Source organism: Pomacea canaliculata, linkage group LG13 (genome assembly GCF_003073045.1).
Source record: "Pomacea canaliculata isolate SZHN2017 linkage group LG13, ASM307304v1, whole genome shotgun sequence".
In the NCBI taxonomy this organism is placed as follows: Eukaryota; Metazoa; Mollusca; class Gastropoda; order Architaenioglossa; family Ampullariidae; genus Pomacea; species Pomacea canaliculata.
The window spans coordinates 13,369,992-13,390,891 of NC_037602.1; the positions used below are offsets into that span (position 1 = coordinate 13,369,992).

Below are 20,900 nucleotides of genomic sequence, written 5' to 3' on the forward strand. Positions count from 1 at the left end.
CTGGGTGTATTTTACGAAAACAACAACGATTGGGAGAACTGAGGGAAGACGTTTTCAATGCCCTAGTGTGATAGGCTGATAGCTGTTCTAAGGGAAAGATGCAATACATTCAAGCTAGCAGTGAGCGGGAATATAAGCTATGTAAGTATTTATTGCAGTTCACCTTCAGGTTAACTTCTACCCCGAGTCTTCGAAGCTTCAGGAATGAGGCAAACGGACCAGTCACGGCCGGGTGTAAACTGCTTCTGCGTGCAGCCATGACAACGTACCGCTGCTGCAGGATGGACTGCGAGGCGCTTCGCACGTGCTGCTGTTCCTCCATGACTGCCGCCACGCACGAAAGGTGCATGTCAGTGATAATTATTTTCTGGAGAGCTAAACTGTTTTCCTGGTTTTTTTCGAAGTGAGTGAGACTTGCACAAAGAAAGCAATAAAAGAACTGCCAAATAGACACCTTTCCGACGACGGTACTTTGTTGTCGCCAGAAAAGAATACCCCGATGGATCTTTCTGTTGTAGTGAATCAATGTATTCGGAGAAATCGATGTATTCTGAAACATGGATGTATTCTAGACACGTTCACAGACGCTCGCAGTTGATGGGCATGGGAGTAAATCGTGTGACCTTAAAGGAATCATTTATTCCCTAGCTTTGTAGGCTACCAGAGAATGGCTCTCTAAAAGCTTTGTTTGCTACACCAAATAACAGTCGACTTATGAGATGTCAAAGAAAATGTAATGACCGGAAAGGGTCAAGATGAAGTGCCGACGTGTGGAATCGCGCATGCGTGGTGATGGGGAGGAAGCGTGAATGAAATGAACGAAAGCGGTATCATGCCTCGGACCTCTGCAGATCAATAGTCTACCGTCTTTAACCTCTTGTCCTCCCGCACTGTCCTCCTCCCACATTTCCACTGAACAGCCTGCACTCTCATGCAACGTCAACAACCCGTCTCTCCATATCACCAACACCCCAACCTCAACCCCAACCCAACCACAACCCAACCCGAGCTGCTTGATGGTCTGCGGTCCTGGTTTTCACATTTTCTGTAGACAGCTCTCTGTCCTTGCTCACCATTTAGATAAGACGAATGTTCAGATGATTGCATGTTGTGCTGACCGGGAGTGACAAATAACCCGGATCATCATTTCATATTTTGGGGTCAAGACGCGATGGAGGTTGTAAAACCTACCCACCATCCGTCAAGATGTTCCCCCAACACCCCCACACCTTTTCCCCTCCCTCCACTCACCCAATCACTTTCTCTTTTCTTCCTCCTCACTCACATTCCTCGTAATTATTATTAAAACTACAGTGTGGTTCATTGCTGGAACACGTGTTGATCCACTTGTATGCTCATAAGAGTCACAGAACAAGATTGCTCTTTGGTTACTATAGCAACATCCAGAAATCGGACGGAATTAACAACTGTTATGGAGTACCAGAGTATTGGGGATTTCCCCAACCTTTTGGTTTTCTATTTCTGAGAGTTGAAGACATTTAAGCTTCCTTCTTCCCCCATCAGCAAATAGGGTTTCTTCAAATATTTCGACACGATTCCAAATATTCAGACAGCGTAAACACGCAGACAGTGCTTAATGAGCTCCTCCCGAAATCTGACCTCAACCGAGGCCCAATTAGCATTCTTCCTGCACAAGCTGAACACTTCTCGGGAATGTTTATTGAAAAACCTGCAGTAACCAAGGAGAATCCACGTTTTATTACAGTATTTTAATTGTTTGATATTGTTGAATAGATTTTATTATTGTATTTAAAAAGCACTGAACAGACACACACACACACACATATCTCAAAAATAAACAAAGTTACAATGATACAAGTAAAAGATTTTGTAAAAGATATTACAATTCATAACAGAATAAGAGACAAGTAAACAAACTGAAGACCACAAGAGCTAAAAAGTTCTATTTCTGTTTTAAGTAAGCAAAGTAAGTAATAAGTTGTAGTCATACAGTGCAGGTGTTGCTTCTGCTCTGTATACATGTACATAGAACTTTCAAGAAGAGTTCGCTGGCTCAAGTTCTCTAAAATATCAACCTGAGGCCTATTAGACTGCTTAAATTACCTGTGTGTGTTTGTGTGTTGTGTATGTTGATACACGTGCGCGGTGATTTTCAATATTTGAGTGTTCTGTTCTCTGTACATTGTCTACTGACTGACCTTTGGCCTGTCGTGCACTCGACCTACATAAGTACAGGGAATGACGGGGTGGACAGCTATCCACCCGAGTACACCCGTGCTTTAAACTTTCATCAGGATTGTAAGTCGATCTTGACTGAATTCATCGGACACCTTCTGATGGCAAAATGTAACAGTCACTTCCCCTGATGACTCTGCAGGCGCCCGCAGCTGGTGCAGCAGTAATGAGCATCGCCACCATCAACATCACTACCGCCTGGACGGCGAACTGGCCGCTCGAGACAGCTGGTCTGATCTGATAGTGAGGAAAGGTCAAAGGGCAAGTAAGGGGAAGGAGCTGGCGCTGAGAAAGGGTCGAGGGACAATCCGAACGGACGAGCTACTACCGAGGGCGGAAAGAGGTGGAGGAGGAAGGGAGGGGTGTCGGAGGGTCAAGTAAGAGAAAAATTGATCGAAGCGCATGGATATGAACCTGCAGAACCTTTACTCTCGTAAAGTAGTAGATCACCATAAGTTCTATACTAGCAGAAAACAATCATGAACCGGTAATCCTTAGCACGTGCATTCCGACGTCAGTGCGACAGCAAAGTTAATGGAGGCGATGCTAATAATTGCAGGAGTGATAACAAATTTAAAGAAGTAAGAAAATAATTTTAGAAACTTCATAACCATCATGCTGGCTTTTTGTTATTTCCGGTACAATCTGAGGAGACCATTTGCCTCATTCTCTAGGGAAAATCTGCGCCCACGACTGATCTCTCTTAACAAGTTGATCCTCTGCGCCCTCTGCTGCTGGCCCCTCACATCAAACATGAGCCCCACATTGAGACTGGAAGCGATACCCAGATTAAGACAAGACTTCAGGCACAGGAGGGAGAGTTCGACTTACCTGAAGCAAATCCGACGAGAAGCAAGGTCAAGGACAGCGTTGAGACAAAAAGGAAGGTGGAGGTCAGTGTTTTCCCGTGAAGCATATTCACCTGCAACACGCGCAGCCCAATGGTGCTCCTTCGTCCAGGTAGACCTGTCGAGATACATGAAGGTAAGTAGACATGATGTGGCACAGCAACTGTAGCCGCTTAACAGACTGCACAGAGACACAGCAAACGACAGAGTGGGCAGATAACTACGAAAGTCGACGTGAGGAAGAAGGGAAGGCAACTGTGAAAACAACTTGCCGATGCTTCGAGCAGGTGTCTGTGTGTGTGTGTGGATAAAATGATGTTTATTTTCATAAAATTAAAAGTAAATATTTAACATCAGTATTAGAAAGAAAAGTTACAAAATTACGATGAATAATATGAAATACAATCCAGAAAGTTGCTGTTTCTAGTCTGTCTATGCTCCCAGGTGAGTCACACGGGCTCAGCGGCCTGGAAAGCTTTTGATCAGCAATAATTCGTATCCTGCACGTGTAGGAGTGTTGTAAGTGATAGCGACTCAGCCTTCTAAAGTTTGTTCTTTGATGTCTCTGATGGTATCAAATGTGCAGCTCGTCCTTCAATTTTATTGAATCCAATAATGTAGACAAGTAAAAATAAGAAGCGGCTAGAATAACCAAAGCAGATGTTTTAAGATGGATTTCGTTTCTGATTTAAAAGTGTTGAGCTTTAACCCAAGTCTCCCATCATTTGGGTATCGACTTTAGGCAGTAATGACCGCTTGTGTGACAGTCGATTGGACAATTAATGGAACGGCCTGTCCATCCACCCCAGGACAGACTTGCAATCACCGGTCCAGTTCAGATGACCCCTTCCCTCCCAAGCCACCTCGTGTCCTTGTCCTCACGCAGCCTCCACTCCCCTTCCACACCCCTCCCGCCAAACGTGTCGGCTGGATCGCCTTGCTCCTTGACTTTCGATACGGGCTCTAGGCGTGGATCTGTGTCTATAATCATTTACACTTTTGCTCTAGTTTGTTTTAATTTTATTGAGTTTGCTTCATTAGTTTAAATGCAGGACTTCTCTAGCTTCAGAATGGATGCAGTGGATGTGAAGTTCAAAAGACAAATAGTATTATTAGACTTAAAATGTAATTCAGCAGAATGAATCAATTAATCAAGCAATCAATGACAGAAAAAAATAATTTGTTAATACTGTATCTGCATCGATTTAAGGCGCATAACTCTGTTTATCCCCTATCTAAAGTGAGAAATGAAGTGTGTAGAGAAATTAAACTAATTCATGTTTGTTTGCTGTTGTTTTTTAAGTCAGGAAACTCACAAATGAAGACTTCGAAAACCAATAAGAAAACTGGAAACCTGGATGCCGGGATTTGGAGAGACACAAAAATAAGACAAATTCGTTTGTAGTCTCAAATTCTCTTGATTTTTCTCTTACTCTCTTCCTTACACTTTCGTATAACTCATACGCGCGCTCTCGCGCGAACACACACACAAACGCGTGAGAGAAAAAGATAAGGTAACAAGGAGGAAGAATGTCATAAGAAAATGACGAATGAAGGTTGAAATAGATACATGTCTTTCAAATTAAATCCCAAGAAAAGGTAATGCACTCAGGAAAGACTGCGAGACTTGAGGCTACGTATCGCGAACGAAATCGCGCAGCGCCAGGAATAACTGCACGTCCTCCTCTTAGTCAAAGCGCGCGCGGCTAATGAACAGAGATCCCCCGCCACCCCCAGGGACACCTCAAAGACGTGCGCCACCATCCGGTGACCTCCCTCTCACCAAGTGGAAACAGTTTCAAAGCAAACAATCAAGACTCTGATAGAGAAGAGATAAACGGAGAATGACAGCTGAGACCGGCTTTTCATAGTTTACAAAAAGACATTTCGCTGGAGCTCGTGCGGGCGCCTCGCAACTTCGGGGAGTTAAGTGCGTGCATGTCGTTGTCGATGGCTGGCAAACGACGATCGACGAAGTTTGGCAGTGGCTCTGAAAGTGCAGCATATTAATAATCAACAAGGTGACTTGTCAGCAATGTACACTTATATCACGTGCCCTGTCTTTGTAAGGGACTACTCGTTGATAAATACAGCGAATATAGCGAATAGCTGATCCCCAACGAGTGGAACGAAATTTAAATACATATATATGTATTTGCAAACATCCACTTACAAGTCAGCATCTTCACACATACTCATATAGGCACAAACGTAATAATCATGTATATGTTTTTTCATTTGTATATCTTAATCTATGTAGGAAGGTATACAAAGTGGCGAAACATAACGTGTGTGTGTATATGTGTGTAGACACGCGCACTCATATATCACTCACCATTTCCAGCATTCTCTCACTCACATGCATGAACACTTGCTCTTCCGCTCATACGCTACCCAATTCTGCTCGAATGAAGGCAGTTGGTGAACACCAAATTAATAACACCCGGCATGCCTTAGTCACTCAGAAATAACCTCCAATTCCAGTCTTTGGACCATATTATTCTACTTCACAGCAAGCCGGCCTCTTTTCAGAAACTTGTCTCCTGCACAGTCAAGGGAAAGGAGTTACCGGTGAGAATGTCGGAGCCCGTACGAAGCCTTTAAGGAGCCAGTCAGATGTCTTTAACCTCCGATTACTCGCCACTGGGAGCTGTCTCCAATCAGTTTTGTCTAGTGAAGGGTTAAATTTTTTAATATTATTTTGGAGATTTCAGAGGGGCCTCCTACGACAACGGTCTACTAAGGTCCATGTTTTGAAGATGTGAACTGTGTCTGTAGAATGTGTCACGGCCCAATGGAGAGGCCTGCACATAATGCGATTTGAGTCTCCATCAACACTTGATTGCACTTTCAAACATTCTGACTGAACTGTATTTAATAAGAGGTCATTATTTGTTTCTTTCGATTAGGGTAGCGTGTAGTCCGTGTAATTTTACTGAGAAGCTAAAAGACTGATTGTGTGGAGATGGCAGGATTGGAAAAGTCATATTAACAGTAGTGACAGATGTTTCCTTGTATTGTGCCTGGTGCATTTTCTATGATATTTACTAAACATTTCTAACGGTGAACTTACAGTTTGATTTACAGAGCACTAGTATTAAGGCAAGTTTAGAATGCAATCATGCAGGATTTAATTTGTCCTTTATATAAAGCAGTGGAAAACAATGAATTTAATTTTGTATCATGTTGTGAAGCTTGCCTGCATCTTAGAGTTAGACATAATTTTTAGGAAATTTTACACTTTGCCAAACTTATTTAAATTAGTTTACTGTTAGTCAACAAACAAGAGAGAGTGACATGATATTACATGAAGCCTTGAATGCCAAAGACTCATGGTCATTATGACATTGTGAAGATACAAACATATTTACAACAACAAAAAAGCATTGCAACAGCACTCTATAGACCAGGGGTCTCAAACTCAATTTACCCGGGGGCCACTGGAGGCAGAGTCTGGATGAGGCTGGGCCGCATCAGGTTTTCCACAAGAAAAGCTCTTACAAAAACATTCCAATGTTATCAAATGTCTTATTTTTTCATCTTATTTTTGTGTTAAAAAATAAAAATAAATTAACAAATTAATAAGAAAAAATAAATCAATTAGTAATAAATGAATAAATTGAACATGAAAATATAATAATAATACAGCAGATATAGAAGACTGAAGAAAATATAGTTGCTGACCAGAGAAATGTAATTATTATTATTCAGATTCAAATGTCTGTATTAACATTTCTTTAACATTTAACTTTCTGAACATGAATGGAACATTGAACATAAACTGTTTTGAACATGGCTTCTTCTGCCTACATCTTGCTGCTAGAGGTCTGGCAGCGCTTACTCTCGCATAGCCGAGCCACATTTGGCTTATGGGAGGAAGCAGCTGAGACCCTCAGTTCGGCTTGAAGATGCTCATCAGTAAGTCTGGATCTGTACTTGGACTTATTGAAGTTCAAGGTAGAGAAGAGCTTTTCGCACAAGTATGTGCTCCCAAAAAGACACATGGTCCGCTTGAACATTCGGGAAAGCTCAGGGAAGCTAGAGGGCAATTCTCTCAAAAATTGCCCGAGCTTGTCTGCTTTTCCACTCACCTCCCTGAACTTGGCTTTGAGTTCAGAGTTGCACTGCAGGTCAATGAGCTCCATTTGAAGCACAGGAGGAGCATCTTGTACATAAAAGGAGTAGGGGTCCGCAAAAATTTGAAATGTGGTTCTGTGCGTCTTGAAATCCGCAAATCTGTGATCGAATTCCTACTGTAGCTTCAAAATGACATCCACATACTCTTCACCACTGAACGGTGTGCCTGCATCCATGAGTGCCTTGCATGCTGGGAAATGGCAAAGGTCTGTCTGAGAAAGCTGGGCTTTCCATAACATAAGTTTTGTAGAGAATGCTCTCACATTGTCATAGGCAGCACTGACAAGTTGCCCCTGACCTTGTAGCTTCTTGTTCAGTAAGTTAAGCTCATGTGCCATATGAACCAAAAAAGCTAAGTCCATGAGCCATTTTGGATCACTTAGCACAGGAACAGCAACCCCATCTTTCTCCATGAAGGCTTTCACTTCGGCTCTCAACTCAAAAAATCTCTTCAATATGTTTCCCCTGCTGAGCCAACGTACCTCGGTGAAGTAGAGCACATCCCCATATTCTGACTCCATTTCCTCTAAAAAAGCACGAAACCTTCTGTGCTTTAAGCCCCTGGATCTGATTTGGTTGATGCATTTCACAACGAAAGACATCACATTGTCAAACTTCAGGCATTTGCTGCAAAGGGCCTGCTGATGAATAATGCAGTGCAAAGCAATGGCCTCCTCCACACCTTCCTCTTCCAGTTTGTTTGTTTTTTTGGTTTTGTTTTGTTTTTTTTTTGAACAAGTGCCACCAGTCCTCCCTGTCATTGATGGCGCTCCATCAGTTGTTATTCCAACAAACCTCCTCCAAGGCAAACCGGCATTCTCAATGGCATCACACAGCTGGTGAAATATCTCCTGAGCTGTGGTCTGGCCATGCATTGGAATCACTGTGAGCAACTCCTCTATGACTTCAAAAGTGTCATCAACACCGCGGACAAAGACTGCGAGTTGGGCAGTGTCGGTGATGTCTGTGGTCTCATCAAGAGCGACTGAGTATACACTGAAACATTTTGCTTTCTCACACAGTTGATCATAAAATGTCACTTGACAGGTCAGAAATGCGCTCTGCTACGGTGTTGGCAGAAAGGCTGATGTTGCTAAACTGACCTTTCTTTTTCTGGACAGACAATACTTGCAGCCTGTAATATGCACATTTTTAAAATTCACCTTCTTTGAATGGCTTTCCTGCTTTAGCAATCATCTCACTAACCACGTAGCTAGCTTCGACTGCTGCGTCATTCTCTTTGGTTGCTTTCTTAAAGAAATTTTGTTGCCTCAGTAGATGTGTTTAAGATTAGCAACCCGGCTGATCTCTCATCTCCCTGGTATTTTGCATACTCCTCAGCATGTCTAGTTGTGTAATGATGTTTCAAATTGTAATTCTTTGTGCACTGCAACTTTCTCTGTGCAAATAAGACACGTTGGGCTGCCTCTGTGGGAGCGAGAGAGGAGAAGATATAACAGTATCAAACTCGGGCCGCACTAACATGAAACTTTGATATTGAGGTGGGGGCCGCAAACTTTTGTCCGGCGGGCCGCAGTTGGCCCGCGGGCCGCGAGTTTGAGACCCCTGCTATAGACAAATGGATATTTTCCTAGAGGTTGAACATAAGTAGAATATGGTCATCAAGCATATTCTCCTTTTAAAGGGGGATAGTTAGCCAATGTATGTAGGTATGTTCATTATACTTCCATCTATTAATAAGTACTTTAAAAATTACCTGTTGATTAGCATGGTATGTACAGCTGCAGATAAATATACAGAATCAAGCCACTTGTTCCAAAGGACAGGGTTTCTATAACCTTCAAATCCAGTAAATCAGTATACAAAATTTAAATTCACAGAGGGAGTGATGTGACATTCACACCATTGTCTAAGTTTTATAAATGACTCGGGGTGCAGCATCACTTCCCTCTCAACACACAGCCACGCATAGAAATCAGTCATCTGATCGCCCCACGCACGCGCCGAAACGTCTGATCGAATATGTCTTCGTGAGTCCCTTCTCTGTTCTGCAGTTAAACCATCACTTCCAGTTTATTTTGCCCTAAGTAGAGGCATCTCAGCCCTCGTACATCTCACTGCACCAACCTCCTGCTTCGTTAAATTACAAAGAAAGAATAATAACCATTGCGCATTATGTATAAATAGATGTATACAGTGCATCATCATGAAAGAGCACGCTCTCATCACAGCGGGACATGGAAGCACGGAAGGAGGAACAAAAATGCAGACAAGTAATGAAAGACAAACACAGAAGATGGAAGGAGGAATAGGGTAAGGAACGGTAAGGACTGAAAGTAGAGGGAGATGAGCAGGCGGACTAGTCAACAGAAAGAAGTCAAGAAAAGTTGGAGAAAGGGTTAGAAGATAGACTAGCACTAAGTAGACTGTTGTTAGAAGCAATGCTCGTGGAGGAGATGAATTTTCAGTGACCGTTTAAAGAATTCGATGGTGGGTAGGTGGCGGAAGGGAGGAGAGTTACACTACTTTGCTGCACAGTAGCGATGTTGTTGTTGTCACAGGTACGGTCATCAGACAAAGAGCGGAGTTGTCTGGGTGTGAGGAAGGGAAGGAAGAAGTCTAGAGAAATACTTATAGCAGGAGTCGGCAAAGAAATTAAAACACAACACGGACAGTTTGTACTGGATGCCAGTACGGATGGGAAGCCAGTGTAGAAAACGTAGGAGAGGGTGGCGTGGTCACGTGTCCTGCTCTAAGCACCAGACGTGCAGCACAGTTCTGTACTTTCTGGAGTTTGTGAAGAAGGTATTCATGGCAGCCAGCAAGTAAGGAGTTACAGTAATCAAGTTTAGTTAAAACAAAAAAACAAACAAACCAATGAGAGTGTGGGCAGCGCGTGTGGAGAGACCGAAAGTCTGCGCCACTGTAATATTTTATTATTCTCAAGTTATATACATACAAAATGTATGTGTGTGATTTTCCTAATAGCCAAATACTTTTAATTTCAGCAAGTTTTAATTAACAGCATTTGACGCCTTAGCCCTTTGATTTGCTTCTACAAACTAAGCAAGTATTTGTAATTTATAACGGTGACAGGCCGTAGTTTGCCTCGCTCACTAAAAGCGCTAAAAACCGTCCGTTCTCTTTTTTTGTGATTTAACGATGAATCACATTTCACTGTCAGTGAGACAATGGAACTTTACATTCACTTAAGCTTTAATGTTGAGAACTTGCTGAACCCCGGGGAAGGCAGAGATGTGCTGGCAGGTATAGCAGCCTCTACAGGGGACATCACTCACTTCGCCTGATGAAGAATTACTCCTTTGTCGTTGTCGACCTCTGAAGCATTAGCCGCACGGGGTGGGGAAGATGGACGATGAATACATCATCACTAGATGAGGCTTTTACCAGAAGGAGGTTTTAGGTTAGTTTCAGGATACGATGCTTTTTACCTGGAGAAGGTTTGAGATTGAACAGAACATGACAGAACTTTATTGAATAGCCCATCGGCCCGGTTCAAGGGGAGCATAAAAATATCAGTGATACGCACACTGTATAGGATTATCAACATTTTTACAATTGTAGTAGATATAATAAGTTACTTATGTAAACTACAAAAACACAAGTACTAAGAGAACACATAAATATGTTATTTTAGGGACCTATCTCTCCGATCTGTAGACAACTGCGACTAGGGGTTAGAAATATTAATTCTAGTGTCGGACATTATAAGTTGGAATCTGAATAGAGAATGTCTTTTATGATATTTTGGGGTGATGTAGCTTTTTCTTAAATCAGCTTACATAGGACAGACAAATAGAAAGTGTATTTCAGTTTCTTCATCCTGACAGAACGGGCACTTGCAGTTCTGAGCTTTGATGGCTCTGTACATTTTTCCATGCATGCCAGTCTTCTGGAGTACTTGCCACAGTTTTGTCCTCGTTACAGAGTCACAGACTTTATAAAACTCAATGTAAACTACATAAAGTTTTTTGTGCCTGACCAATCGCTTCTGTATCTGTGCCATTAGAATAAATATGTGGTCTACTGGGCTATGTTTTGGAAAGATTTTTAATTCCTTTGCTGTTTCAAGCAAGTCAAGCATAGATAACGTTAACACTACACATATTGCTGCTGCTGTTGTTGCTGATGTGGATGATGATAATGATGATAAATGGAAGAAGTAGTGCGGGCAGTACAACCCCTGAGGAATAGTAAAGCAGCAGGGCCAAACGGGTTGATTGGGGAACTTTTCAAACATTCCTTATAAACTATCTCCCCTTTTAGGGTCTCCTTTTTTAATCACCTATTTAATCATGAAAAATTTCCTGATGCATTGACTGAAGCCGTTATTCAGCCCTTGTTGAAGAAGGGTGATGTCAATCAACCGGATAATTACCGTGATATTCCTCTTCTAAACACCTGCAGTAAACTCTACAGTTGCATTCTCAACAAGTGCATTCATGACTGCATTGAGGAAAACAATACTGTAGGTGAGGAACAAGGTGGTTTCAGGAAGGTTTGAGATTATGTTCAACAGATATCCGTCTTTGTAAATATATGAACGATCCCGAGCAAGTGAAAACATCTATTTATTTCCTGTCGAAAATTCTTCCCATGGTTTTCCGTTGGTAGACATATATGTCCAGCTGTGAACACCAACAGATACTGTAGGGAGACTTCAAGAAAGTCAGACAGCACGTCTGCAATGTGGGTCTGTCTGTGAATCATTGTATGGAAAACGCCCAGACATGAGTGCTAATCACGAAATCTTTTTTTTCTTTTGCGTTTTTTTGCACGGCAGTTCTCCCTCAAAAGAGGAAAGTCGTGAATTTGAATCTCGCGAGAGACGAGAAAAGGATGCGAGAAAGGATAGCTTTTTGCTGAAGAGGAGAAGTTAATGCAGAGCGTCTGGAGCACTAGGTGACCGGCAGTCATTATGAATGAAGCAAGATTTCAGCTTTCTTCTTGTGATCAAACTTGGGAATTGCGCGGATGCAATTTCGAATGGACGAGACAGCCAACTAATCACATTAAGGTGAGAAAACATCACCTTTCAAGAGACTGCAGACACACCGACTCACATCTGTTTTCTCGACTTTCGCGAAGTGAGGTGCGGGCCAAGGCATCCTCCACAAACATTTGTGTTGCTGTTTCAGCGTGAAGTGAAGAAGCAATAGTGTGTTTCTACCAATTTGTGCTTCTACTTGTGTTTATTGCTTTCTAAAGTGAATTCTTCCCCTGGGGTGGCCCGCGTTATAAACACGCTTTTACTGGCACCCCGTTCTGTTCTACAGTAAATAGCCTGTTAATGATTCAATAAAAACTAGTCCTGAATATTATTGCTGATATAGATGTGTGGTTCTTTTGAAAATCTTTTGATTTCTTTGATTCATTAACTTACGAATGATAGTTTTTTCTGCTTTTTAACAATATACATAAACAACTCATTTTATATGTATAGCTGGGAGTAGTACCCATTTATTGTAGTGTCGTTAAGGTAATTTGAACAGTAAACTGTAGTTTCTATGCTCTTCCTAAAGAGTCAGAGATGATTTAAAGAGTGAAAACATGTCTGGCTGGTGCTCATCAAAGTGTCATCAGAAACCTGTGGTCACCGCCAACGCCCGACTCGTCTGCTGATCGTCTCTTGTAACCCAAGAGGACGACCGACAAGATATCGGCTGGACAAAGGATGCTAATGAGCTTATTCTCGCCTCGATTAAATTTCTTATTCATGGAGTTCTTATTGCCTTTGGGTAATCACCTTACATGCACTTCTACAGCTAGTGTGTGGGAAAATTGGGTATTACAGTATCCTTCGGGTTAGAAACAGAGAGGCAGACGACGGACGGTCTGAACTCAAACACCAGCGAGTACGCAACGACAGAGCAAATGTTTACCGTTTATAAACATGAAAACACATGTCAGCCATTGACTGTATTGTGTGAGTCTGATCTTATATAGTGCTGTATTGGATTTCTTGTATAATAATATGAATATTGTAAGATACTACACCGCATTTTATTGTTTAGTATTTGAACTTCTTGTATTGTATTGTATTGTATTGTATTGTATTGTATTGTATTGTATTGTATTGTATTGTATTGTATTGTATTGTATTGTATTGTATTGTCCTAAAATTGTACTGTCTACTGGGAATATTGTACTTCACGAGTATCTTGCTGTAGAAGTACCGTAAAGTACGAGCATTGCAAACCATTTACGAACCGACAAACATTTACCGAGTGTGCAAAACAAATTTCGAAACTGATGCCGCTTGGACATTTCTTTTCAGAAGAGTATTCATCTGAACACTTTTTATTGTAGCGGGTGGAAAGGAAGTGATGGTTGAGTTGTACTAAAATACATATCCAGATCCACATGCAAGTTATCCACCGCAGCAATCAGTACATCTGTGATATCCACATATTGTGTGTGAGATTAGCTGTATGAAAAAAACACCAAGAACACGACTCGTGAAATAAATAATACAAGAGGTATGTCACAAATATCAGTTAGCAACACTGTTAGCAAAGTCTTCACCAGAATTATTTCTGGAGTGTCTCTCTGGTGCAGTTATCAGTGGTCGCAGTAAAGGATGAATACTTTTTGTGTGGTGCCCAGAGTGTTAAATTCGTTTCCCATTCACTGAGCGATCATCGTGCTTTCTTCCTTTTGAGTTTTATAGATATCTGTAAAGTTATCCTCAGTTTCTCTCACATCCATCACAGACCACTAGACACAGGGACACTAACTAAATCGTTTCTGAAAAAAGTTGTTGACGACAAAGGAAAATGATAAAAGGTAAAGGGTTGTTGTAATATCGGCTGAGGAATCCTAGTAAATTTTTGACTGATCCGTGTATAGCCTTCTCTTTGGATTGAGAAGAGATGCAACTATCGGGCACTTCTTCATCTAAAAATAACTTATCAGCCAATGACATAAGCCGTTGTATGTGAGACGTCGCCTTCCAGCCAATGACATAAGCCGTTCTATGTAGGGAGGTTTCACGAGAAAATCCTATTTGTCGAAGTGGGGATTGAAAGCAGTTTTAAGGTCAATAATGCTACAAATCGTGACTGCCCGAAACGTTCTGGAAATCCTAAAAAAGAAGGCTGAAGACAATTACTCTTGTTGGAGCTACAATCGATCACATGGTTGTGAGTTAAGTACCACACGGGTTGAGCCGTCAGACTCCAAGTAATCCCAGACTATCCTCGAGACCTCGTGTTTGGCCCCAGCAAGCTTTTTAGGATTGACTCTTACTTTTCCAAATGGACGCATCCAAATAGGTTATATCGGTATCGACCTGCCTAGGGTGTGAAGGGGTTAAGCCGAGACGAGTTGTGTGAAAATGATGACAGCGAAAAGAATATTGGAGTCGGCTGACCAACTGCCGGTTAAAATGAGAAGTAATTGTAACGTTGACACTTGTTTTATCATTTAACGCTTTTATTTACTTACACAAGATCTAACTTGTGTCTGTTGCCCCTCCCCTATCTTCCCCCTCAGCCCCTACACTTTCCCTCCGTGCCTTACATCTCTTGCTCGCTCGTGGCATTTTATGAAGCGCAGGAGCAGTGGTATTTAACCGTCATTTGGACTTTAAACCATTGCACCACGGGATTTTGTCGCTTTATTTCGAATACATTCAATATTCCCCTAGAAATCGACAAAGATGTATGGTTGTCGATGTTGTCTGAGTTAGGGAATGTTTCGCTTACTCTTATTTCGTGGACTTAAGCAATTGGACATTTGAAGCCACAAGACAAACGGCACTGCGCATGCGTTCCGGTTAAACTGTGTACTCAGCGGCCCCTTAAAAGGGAGCTAACTCTCCAGTGCTAACATTCTAATTACTCTCCTTGGCTGACTAAGGCCAAGCTATCGCATTTCGCACATCCATGGCGCTGCACATTGCTAGTTTATTGACAGCGGGCCAGACCCGCGACTACTTTCCGATATTTTCCCATTTCCATCACCAGTGTTTTTCAACCTCCATCGAATTTCTACAGCCTCGTTACCTCCCCTGCTCTTGCCTCACTTCCACCTCTCAACGCCAAGACCTGTCATTGAAAATTGCGAGTTAGAGGCAAAGGGCAGTGCACCGCAAAAGTCTGGTGAATATGCCAAAAAGAAAAAGATTTTTCTGTTGGAGACATTTGTCACTGTCGGAGATACCTTTCTTGCAATGCTGCACTTCCTGGATCGACTAAAACATTGTTTCAAGGCTGGACAATTTCATTGTAAAAGACGATAATCGCTTGTAGTTTTTTGTACTTTGCTTGTTATGGCTTGTGTACATTTCTCAATGTTCGGAGTAAGATAACAATGAATGTACACAACCGTTTTGTTTTTGCACGCACAAACACGCTGTTTTATCTTTATGTCTAGTTCGAGTTCATGGACATCAGACTGTGGATCAGTAGCTTCCTTAAAAATCCTCTTCCAACAGGCTCCTGTCGTTTAACTAGGTACCTGTGTCAGAACTGTCACACATGCAGTTAGCAGAGTGTTGTTACTCAGTACATTGTGTCTGTAGATGAAAAAGAACATTTTATTCATTAAAGTAGCCTTTTCTCTATTTCTTTCTCTCTCTCTTTTTGGACTTTCTATGCTTTACATGCAGTCAGCACACTAGCAGGGCAGAGGTCTTTGTGCTAGAGTTATTCTCGAGCTTTATCTCATACCCGGGCAGTGGAGGGAACATGATAGCGTGGAATTAGTCTGCATGAGATGAAAACAAAAAAGCAAACAAGCTGGTGCACGAGTAGCCGAAAGTAAAACAAACTCGAGTCGGTGTGACTGGTGTGTGTCAGTAGATAACCAAAAGGTAAACAGACGCGGGCGCCAGACCTTAGCAAGCAGGCCGTGCTCAGAGGTTGATAACCCATCTCGCACCAGTCACGTGGTTCAAGGTCTAGTGAGTCCCCTCGCCCTCGGGTGTGAGAGCAACCTGTCCACGAAGCGCTTGACTGAGCAGCTGTGACGGCTGTGAGTTGTGACGACAACAGAAAAAACCACAGACAGACAGGCAAACTGACAGGGAAAGCCCATTGTAGAGAGGAACTTGAGCAGGGTGGGAAGGGATACGGGTAGAACGGCCATGTGATACTGTTGTTCGGCGTGTCATTGCCAACACGAAAACACAGCTTGATAGGAAAGATCGTTTTGCTGGAAATGGTTCCGACATCAACCTGACCTTCTTTTTCGCTATATATTGTTTTATTATCGTTATATGTAGTACTGGTGGTGTCACTACGGATATTTGTTTACTCTATGTGGTAATATAGCTGTCGCTGTATGGCAATGCATGTAATGAAGTCATTTTGGCTAATTTACCATCAGAAGACTTGAGGAACAGACCAAAACAGACGAGCGTTCTATAAAAAGAAGGACAATAAATGTCGAATAAAGACAACTCTAAAAATGAATTTAAGCCGACCTAACAATGACTTTTCATCACTGGAACATGTTGGCTTTTAATCTTCTAAAGACCGCATACAAAGCCCAAACCCAATTTCTGTAATTAGCTGTTACGAAATAGGGATTTAATTAGTCATGAACATTATTGTTCTTAGTACTCACTACAGTCTCTTCCATATTTGCACCTATACAGAGCATTATTAAATACTTCTACTGTTCTCAGCGTCGGATCACAAGCTATGCAAACGTATGACAACATAAAGCAGACAGAAACCCACAAAAGATGCTCCCTGAAGGATACATTGCAGACCTATAGATATTTCTAGAGAGAATGATTGGAGTTTGCAGCAGACAGCAAGAGCGATGCCTTAGTCAAACAGCTTTCATTTGGTGTGTCTCCTGTCTTGATAAGGACTTGACCAGCAATTTCAAACACCATTGTTGTGCTTACACCCAACTACAGCCTTCAGACAATCTCATCTCTCAGTCTCTCTACAGTTGCCGATCTCGTGCGCCTTGTCATGCGATCAAGCAGTGTGGAATGAGTCTGCCACGACAAGTGCTTCTACTGAGGCTTCTCAAAGCGATTCGGTCAAATCCTGTGTTTGAAGCTACAAGCAAACTTGTCCCTGGCAAAATGTAAATACTGATGCCAGAAAAAGGGAAGTAATCAAAATAGTGAAAAGATTCGACCCAAGAAACTTTTTTTCTGCTGTTACTGTTCTAGGAGTCTATTTAAAGTATGTCACATGGGGGCAAGGTATTTTATATTTCCTACTTATTTGCGACACTGTCTTGTAATATTTGTTCCTTTTACGGTGTGCATAACTTCAAAGAACTTAACCAGTGATCATTCTTTCTGAAGCTGCTGTAGAGTAGTTGGTAAAACCAACGACTTTCAGTATGAAAGTTTCAGGTTCGGTTGTAAAATAATTTGGGATTTATTTTGTACACGATTCATATTCTACCATTTTTTCTCGGGTTCATTTGTCTTTGTGTTTTGTCGGTTCCGCTAGAACGCGCTGGGCTGTCGGTTAGGTTAGGGTGTGGAGAGTGTGAATGTAGAATGATTTGCTAGACAAGAGGTGTTGATTTGTTAGGTTGGCAACAGCGTAAGACTGTTGGCGCATGCGTGGAACAGGTCGGTAGCGGAAGTGAATGGAAAAAACACTCGCTTCCGAGCGGCGCTGACGTCATGGAACCAGGTAGACGTGCTGCTCCTCAAGTCCGCAGACTTGTTTATGCACAAAGGTCACATCCTCTGACCTGCAGCATGCTCAGTGCACCTTGTAATTGTTGTAATTGGGGTATAAACCGCTGCTATCAGTTATGGCTTGGAAGCAACGCTAGTTCAGGTTATCATGTAGACACAGGTAGGCACACCTTGGAGCTCCGTAGATCCCCCTCCCGCCACGTGTGATTCATAGATGTGACCCCTTCACCACACACACCCCACCAACACCCCCGAGTTGTGTGCTCCATAAAACCAATCAAAAGAGCTTCGGTTTTTTAAACGAAAAACAAGATGCAGGTGAAAAACATTAGTCCCACCTCCTGTGTAGCCCGCCCTACCCTTGCAGCTGTCTGACTGTAATAGGTCCATCACGTGTCTGAGTCTCGTTTTCGCTACAGCAGCTGTGCAGCTGTAAAATATATAAATATATAATGCATTTGCATCAATCTTCACTGTCAATCACCCATCATTCTAGAGACCACATTTCACGAAGTCCTCTTCGAGAGGAACAGTGTTGATCCACTAAATTCCCAGGAGCCGCGTGTAATCAGGGTATAGCTAGCTATCAGCGGTAATTTGTGACAAAGCTTTTGTTGGCTTTGAATCTGGTGTTCTTAACTACAGACAGCACCGCACACCTCGCCGTCACTGGAAACAACTCCCAGGTGTAAAGTGGAGAACAGACCGCAAACATGCAAATACATGTGTTGAACTAAATCTTGCCTGCTCGTTAAGTCTCCCCTCACTCTCCTTTCTCTCTCTTTCGCACACAAAACTTTGTTCCTCCCTGCCATACCTGTCTTGGCATGATGGTGATGGTGAAAAAACGTTTTCTCCTCCTCCTGCAGCAACAGTATATTTCACACGTGTGCGAGCCTGCAGGTGAAGCTCTAGCTATCATGTCCCACATCCTGCCTTTAGAATGCATCTATTCTGCTCAGGGTTCCTGTGTTAAGGATGAAGTGCTCGATATCTCTATAAAGAACAATATGATCAATATTAAAACATCATGTCTGCCTGGAAATGGGTCACAAAGTCTATTGACCTACCCACTGCAATCCCAATCCTACCCGGTTCTCTGTTCTGACTCCACCAATTGCACTGAAAGCGACTCACGCTGCAGAATAATAAGAATGTTTAGCGGGGTGGGAGGTCATACCTTATCAAGCGAGGAAACACGGTGGCCCTTACAAACACGAAATGTTTTCTTGCCTGCGCTTCAATCAAGGACTCCGGAGTTCAGATTAAACTGCGAGCTCAACGCCTGAGGTTCGACACCTCCTCTTTCATCTTGTGAAATCTGAGAAGCTGCACGCTCCGGCGCAATGTTAGCAGCCTCGGAGGAAAGAAAAGATTGTTCATTAGTCCACAGATTCGATACAATATCTCAAACACCGTCCAGCTCCCGGCCATAAATAGCCACAGCAAGGAATGTGATTTGACAAGGTCTGTTAGAGCTACTCCCCCTCCTCCATCTTCTGCAAATGAGAGATTAATAAGTTTCCTTTTCTAATAGAGGCCAGCCCCAGAACAGATTTTCTTTTCCTTCTTTTTCTTTGTAATTTGCGCCTGGAGCTGTACATCAGAGGAACTCGTGTGCTGTTTTAATTAAGTTCGTCTACCATGTAAGAACTCAGTACACGCCATCACTACGGAGGACTTTTTGGTAATGTATTACAAGTCCATGTACCTGAAGAACTTATTAAAAGTCAATGCACCAAGAAATAATATATTAAAAGTCAATGCACCAAGAAATAATATATTAAAAGTCAATGCACCAAGAAATAATATATTAAAAGTCAATGCACCGAGAAATAGTATGTTAAATGTCCATACACCAAGAAATAATATATTAAAAGTCAACGCACCAAGCAATAATTCATTAGTTATTCATAAGTTCATCATTGATGTGTGCACCATTAGATGTTTTAACAGAAGTTTGTGCAATATGCGATAATTCATCAAAACTGTCTTATCACAATATATACCATTTGTGGTCACTAAATATACTAATGAAATATACTTGCGGTAATTAAGAAGTGATTAATTGGAAAGTAAAGGGATTTCCTTAGGGAGATCTCCAGAGTGGAGTGAAATGATGGTCCTGAAGGGTAAAAGTATAATGCTGGACTAGAGGAAAGCAAAAATGGAAGGTCAGAAAACATTGGAGGGTGAGCACACTGAGATTGCAAAGCGAAAATTCAACATCGAAGAAGGCCTCAAAGAGCTGCACCATCGTTCAACGAGCGGAGTATTGCTGGATAACCAAATAAGTGCTTACTTTCGCACTCCAGTAGATGTACGGGAAGGGTGGCCTCTATAACCAGCGCTGTTCAACATTTTCTTGGAGAACATCATGCGTGAAACCCTCCACGACCATCACACTTCCTATTCCATCGGTGGACGACCGATTTTCAACGCACACTTTACAGACAATATAGACCTGTGAGCAGATAAAGAATTTGGCCATGTGACCCGACACACCTTGTCAAGGACTGTCCTTCAAAGTATCTCTTCGGTGGCCAGAGGAAGACTGACTTACAAACGTCAGACTGGACTGGTCGTCCAGTATTGGAGCTGCTGACCATCACCCAGAACAGGTCAGCTGCCGCGTCTACACATCTTCTCTCTAAAACGACAGTTTCCATTCAAAGAAGACATAGAAATGTCTGGATTAGACTGATAGTCATGTGTAGGGGGGAGGTGGGGTTGAATGTGTGTGTGAGTGCGTGCGTACTTCCACCCAATTGTTTGTCTGTCCGCCTTTTTCATTATGTCTGTCTGTAGTCCTTACAGACTCGCTAAACTATAAAGTGCGTTTATGACTTGTATGAACATACGATAATTTGCAATTTTTCTTTGCATAGTTCTATGGTTACTCTCTGCCACTCTATCAACCACCACGCCATGAGGTCATCTATCATGTTAGTCTCCTCCTCCGCTCGCTGTCCATCGTCATGACTTATCCACCAGACAAGTTTCCTCCTCAACACACTTTATTCATCCCACTTTGTCATAAATTAGTTTAATATTCTTTTCAGTCTCCCCCACCCACAAACTGAGGCTGGAGGATG

The 20,900-nt window shown here is 42.3% G+C and overlaps 1 protein-coding gene across 1 annotated transcript in view; it reads right to left on the reverse strand.

Annotated features, from left to right (window-relative positions):
- Positions 1 to 20,900, reverse strand: part of LOC112554529 (neuronal acetylcholine receptor subunit alpha-10-like) — a 42,402-nt gene that overhangs the window by 16,564 nt on the left and 4,938 nt on the right. Inside the window, exon 2 of the mRNA XM_025222327.1 lies at positions 3,049 to 3,183. Within this exon, the coding sequence (XP_025078112.1) occupies positions 3,049 to 3,133 (85 nt within the window). The 5' untranslated portion in view covers positions 3,134 to 3,183. The remainder of the gene's footprint in view (positions 1 to 3,048; positions 3,184 to 20,900) is intronic.